Here is a 5,534-nt window from a genome sequence, read left to right as displayed (position 1 = left end):
TTTCCTTTCAACCAAGACCTCAAAAGACACTGACTCTGCCATTCTCCGACCTCCCCCTAACGCCTGTCCCTTAACGCCCACCCGGCAAACCAAGGTCATCGCCAGGCGATCGGGGGCGCGCCCCGAGTGCGGAGCCGGCTTCAAGCCCAGCCGCCCGGTACTGCGCGGCGCGCTCCTAGGTTCCTAGCAAGGAGGACCGCGGGAGCCCACAAAGGGAGGGTGCCGACGGCGGAGCCTCTCAAAGCGCCCCACCTCCAGGCAGAGGCCGCGTGCTTGGCGCTTACCTGGGCCTCCAGCGGATGCTGCCATGGTGATGACGCCCACCGTCCGCGCAGGCGCCCAGCGGCTGGCGCCCCTGCTAACCGGGCACTGGCGGCACGGAAATTCGACTCCACAAACCACAGGCCTAGGGCAGGGGAAGAGCAAGGCGGGCGCCAGCGAAGCGGAACCAAATGGAGCCGCGGCACGCAGGCGCAGAGGCTGGCGTTCGAGGTTCGCTTACGGGCCGCTCCGCCGGGCAGGTGTTGGCCAAGCGCTCCTCCGAAAGGTTTCGGAAGCAGGTGGTAGCTCTGAAGATAACGCTGCGTTAGGGAATACTGCGGCGGAGGATGGAACTCCGATTGAAAGCAGTTGCTGGAGTGGAGCACGAATTTCAAAAGTTGGATATATTTTCTTTTAAATGTTAGTAATATCCTAAAAGGGTGTGGAATCATTACTGATAAAAATCAGTGTTTCTGGCCGGGCACGGTGGCTTACGCCTGTACTCCCAGCACTTTGGGAGGCCGAGGTGGGCGGATCACTTGAGGTCAGGAATTCGAGACCATCCTGGCCAACATGGTGAAAACCCGTCCTTACTGAAAATTTTAAAAATTATCCGGGCATGGTGGTGCGCGCCTGTAATCCCAGCTACTAGAGAGGCTGAGGCACAAGAATGGCTTGAACCAGAGAGGTGGAGGTGAGCCGAGATCGCACCACTGCACTCCAGCCTGGGCGATAGAGGTAGACTCTGTCAAAAAAAAAAAAAAGTTTTTGTACAGTTACCGAGCAGATAACCTGAAGTTTTCTTCTCCCCTTCTGTCTCTCTACCAGTGTTCACTCAGAAAACGCTCCCAGCAACTGGGTTCTCCCATCCACTGTCTTTCTAGCCCTCCTTAACTCATTACTTTCTGATGCCAAACTAGTGATCAGAATTAGCAACAAAGCTCTGCCATTTTCGGCTTCTGTGACCAAAAAACTCAATCTGCCAGTGGTAGAGTTAGGATAACTATCATCACCTGACACATAATACAAAGGGGAGCGATTCTTGCCCAGCCTTTCAGATAAAATATTTTTCATCACTCCAAAGCAATCACTCTCCATTTACCCCCTTCCTACCCCCAGGCAACAATTCATCTACTTTCTGTCTCATGAATTTGCCTATTCTGGAATTTGATGTAAATAGAATCACAGACTGTGTGTATGATCTTTGTATCTGGCTTCTTTCACTTGGCATGTTTTCAAAATTCATCCATGTTTTAGCATGTATCAGTACTTTCTTCCTTCTTATGTTGGAATAAATTCCAGTTTGTATATACCACATTTTATGTGTGTCCATTCAACAGCTGATGGACATTCGGGTTGTTTCCACATTTTGTCTTTTATGAATAATGCTGCTATGAACATTTATTGACAAGTTTTGCGTGGACGTATATGAACACATTTCTGCGTACATATCTGTGTACATACCTAGGAGTGGAACTAACTTGTTCATATAGTAACTCTGTTTAACTGTGTGAGGAACTGCCAGTTTTGCAAAGCAGCTGTACCATCTTTCATTCCTACCAGCAGTGTATGAAGATTCCAGTTTCCCCCCGTCCTCACCAGTACTCCTTGTTATTATGTGTTGTTTTTAATTATAATCCTAGTAGATATGAAGTACTACCTCATTATCTTGATTTGCATTTCCCTACTAATAATGTTGAGCCTATTTGCAGGTACTTATCGGTCATTTATATATTTCCTTTGGAGAAATGTCTTCTCAAATCCTGTGCTCATTTCAACTGTGAGAATTCTTTGTATAGTCTCAATACAAATTAACAGATAATTTGCAAATATTTGCAATATATTCTCCCATTGTGCAGATTGTCTTTTCAGTTTCTTGATGGTATTGATTGCAGTACAAGTCTTCTTTAAAAATCTTTTTTTTCTTTTTCTTTAGATGAAGTCTCACTTTGTTGTCCCAGGCTGGAGTGCAGTGGCACGATCTCGGCTCACTGCAACCTCCACCTCCCGGGTTCAAGTGATTCTCCTGCCTCAGCCTCCTGAGTAACTGGGATTACAGGCATGCACCACCACGCCTGGCTAATTTTTGCATTTTTAGTAGAGACAGGGTTTCACCACGTTGGCCAGGCTGGTCTCGAACTTCTGACCTCAAGTGATCCACCCCACCTTGGCCTCCCAAAGTGCTGGGATTACAGGCATGAGCCACTGTGCCCAGCTATGTTTTTTTTTTTTTTTTTTTTTTTTTTTTTTTAACTTTTAACTTCAGGGGTCCGAGTGCAGGTGTGTTATATAGGTAAACTGTGTTATAGGGGTTTGTTGTACAGATTATTTCATCACGCAGGTATTAATCCTAGTACCCATTCGTTATTTCTCCTGATCCTCTACCTCCTTCCACCCTCCACCCTCCAAAAGTCCCAGTGCGGTGTTCCCCAATCTGTGTCCATGTGTCTCATCATTTAGCTCCCACATTTATAAGAGCATGTGGTATTTGGTTTTCTGTTCCTGCATCAGTTTGCTAAGTTTTTATGACATATTGGTCACAATATTACCACAATATTTTCATGTATTTTACAATATTCCTCTTCACTGTCCTTATTTTTAGAGCTGCATATCGAAGTGTGAGACATGAAAGGATATGTCTGATATTTGCTTTAAAATGCTCCAGCAAAGAAATTAAAGGATGGATGAAGCAAAAGAGGCAAATCTTGATAGTGTTGACTTGGAGGACTTTGTAAGCTGGGTATATAGATTTTCATCCTACTATTTCCTTTACTTCTGAGTGTTTGGAAATTTTATGGTAAAAATAAGTCTAATTACTTTTTTGGCACAAAACGAGGGTTTTGTAAGTTAAGGGTACATGCTGCACTGGGGAAAGAATATAACAATTAGAATGTGAGACACAGGCCCCAGTTTGAGTCTGGAGCTGCTTTTGGTGACATCTAAATAGGAATAAAGGCGAGGCATGGTGGTTCACACATGTGATCCCAGCACTTTGGGAGGCTGAGGCAGGAGGAGACTCATCTCTACAAAAAAATAAAAAACAAGCCAGGTGTGTTGGCATGTGCCTGTAGTCTCAGCTAATCAGGAGGCTAAGGTGGGAGGATTGCTTGAGCCCAGGAAGTCGAGGCTGCAGTGAGCCATGATCACACCACTGCACTTCACCTGGGCCACAAAGCAAGACTGTCTCAAAATCAAAACAAAGCACTGCATGAATACATCTTCAGAGAGTCCTAATAGCTAGAAAGTGTTCCCTTAAATTCCAATTTAGTTTCTAGCTGTGTGACTTTGGTCACATTACTCTTTCTCTGAGCTTGGTATCCAGTCTATGAAATGCAATAATAAATCACAGGGAAACTGGGTGCAGTGGCATGCACCTGTAGGCTCAGCTACCTAGGAGGCTGAGGCAGGAGGATGGGTTAAGAGCCTAAGTTCAAGGGCTGTAGTGTGCCATGACTGTGCCTGTGAATAGCCACTGCACTCTAGGCCTGGGCAATACAATGAGACCCTGTCTCATAAATTAATTAAAAAATAAATTACAGGTAATATTCATTGTTCTGAAGTTTGCTTTGTCTGATAGCAAAAAAGTTTGCTTTGTCCCAGCTTTGTCCCATTTTCTTCTTCTTTTTAGTGTTTGCATGGAATATCTTTTTCCAACCTTTTACTTTTTACCTTGCATGTACCATTGTATCATAAATGGCTTGTACAGATAGCGTATAATTTAGGTTACAAAAAAATCCATCTGGCCAGGCACGGTGGCTCATGCCTGTAATTCCAGTCCTTTAGGAGGCCAAGACAGGCAGATCAGTTGAGGACAGGAGTTCAAGACCAGCGTGGGCAAAATGGTGAAACCCTATCTCTAATAAAAAGAAAGAAAAAATTAGCCAGGCATGGTGGTACATGCCTGTAATCCCAGCTACTCAGGAGGGTGAGGCAGGAGAATCACTTGAACCTGGGAGGTGGAGGTTGCAGTGAGCCAGGATCATGCCACTGCACTCCAGCCTGCATGAGAGTGAGAGTCAATCCAAAAAAAAAAAAAAAAAAAAATTCCAATCTCTGTGTTTTAGTTGCCATATTTAGACCATTTACATTTAATGTAATTGTTTTTTATTTTTATTTTTAGGGACAGGGTCTTGCTCAGTGGTCCAGGCTGGAGTACAGTGGTATGATCACAGCTCACTGCAGTCTCAAACTACTGGACTCTAATGATCCTCCCATGTCAGCCTCTTGAGTAGCCAGGACTACAGGCATGCACTACTATGGTTGGCTAATTCTTTTATTTTAAATTTTATGCAGATACAGGGCCTCACTACATTGCCCAGTCTGATCTTGAACTCCTGGCCTCAAGTAATCTTCCTGCTTCAGCCTCCTAAAGTGTTGGGATCATGGACATTAGCCACCACACCTGGCCTACTGTGATTTTTGATACAGCTGGATTTAAGTGTACCATTTTATCATTAATTTTTCTTGTTGGTCTCTTACTTTCTTTACACTTGTTTTCCTTGCTGACTTTATTTTGAATTAATTATTTTTCCAAATTCCACTTTATATGCTGGCTTTTTAAACATATCTCCTTGCATAGTTTTTTAAAATGGTTGCTCTAGAGATGATCATTACATACTAAACTTTTTGTAACCTACTTAGAATTTTTACCACTTCAAGTGAAATTTAGAAACCTTACCATGTAGGTCCGTTTACTGTCCCCTTGGTGAGGATGCAGTTTTCATCTGTATTACATCTACATGCATTGAAAATCCCATCAGATGATGTTATAAAGTTTCTGTTTCAGCAGTTACATATATTTTAACAAACATATAAATTTATTTGGTTTATCCAGAGATTTGCCATTTTGGTTGCTCTTCCTTCTTTGCAATCATTTTCCATCCCCATGAACTTCCTTTAGCATTTCTGTTACAGGAGGACTACTAGCAATGAATTATTATAGCTTTCCTTCTTCTGAAAATGTCTTTATTTCAGCCAGGTATGGTGGCTCATGCCTCTAATCCCAGCACTTTGGGAGGCCGAAGCAGGTGGATCACCTGAGGTCAGGAGTTCGAGACCATCCTGACCAACATGGTGAAACTCCTCTCTACTACAAATACAAAAAAAGTAGCCAGGCGTGGTACCACGCACCTGTAATCCCAGCTACTCCTCAGGAGGCTCAGACAGGAGAACTGCTTGAACCAGGAGGTGGAGGTTGCAGTGAGCTGAGATCACACCACTGCACTCTAGCCTGGGCAACAGAGCAAGACTCTATCTCATTTAAAAAAAAAAAA

The 5,534-nt window shown here is 43.9% G+C and overlaps 1 protein-coding gene across 1 annotated transcript in view; it reads right to left on the bottom strand.

Moving 5' to 3' along the window:
* Window positions 1-447, bottom strand: part of FAM151B (family with sequence similarity 151, member B) — a 75,483-nt gene extending 75,036 nt beyond the window's left edge. The window contains exon 1 of the mRNA XM_011995555.1: window positions 285-447. Coding sequence (XP_011850945.1) covers window positions 285-309 — 25 coding nt within the window. The 5' untranslated portion in view covers window positions 310-447. The remainder of the gene's footprint in view (window positions 1-284) is intronic.
* Window positions 448-5,534: the final 5,087 nt, after the last annotated feature.

Source organism: Mandrillus leucophaeus, unplaced genomic scaffold (genome assembly GCF_000951045.1).
Source record: "Mandrillus leucophaeus isolate KB7577 unplaced genomic scaffold, Mleu.le_1.0 Scaffold491, whole genome shotgun sequence".
Lineage (NCBI taxonomy): Eukaryota > Metazoa > Chordata > Mammalia > Primates > Cercopithecidae > Mandrillus > Mandrillus leucophaeus.
Note: the sequence above shows the minus strand (reverse complement) of the source record. Positions and strands in the feature narration are given on the sequence as shown.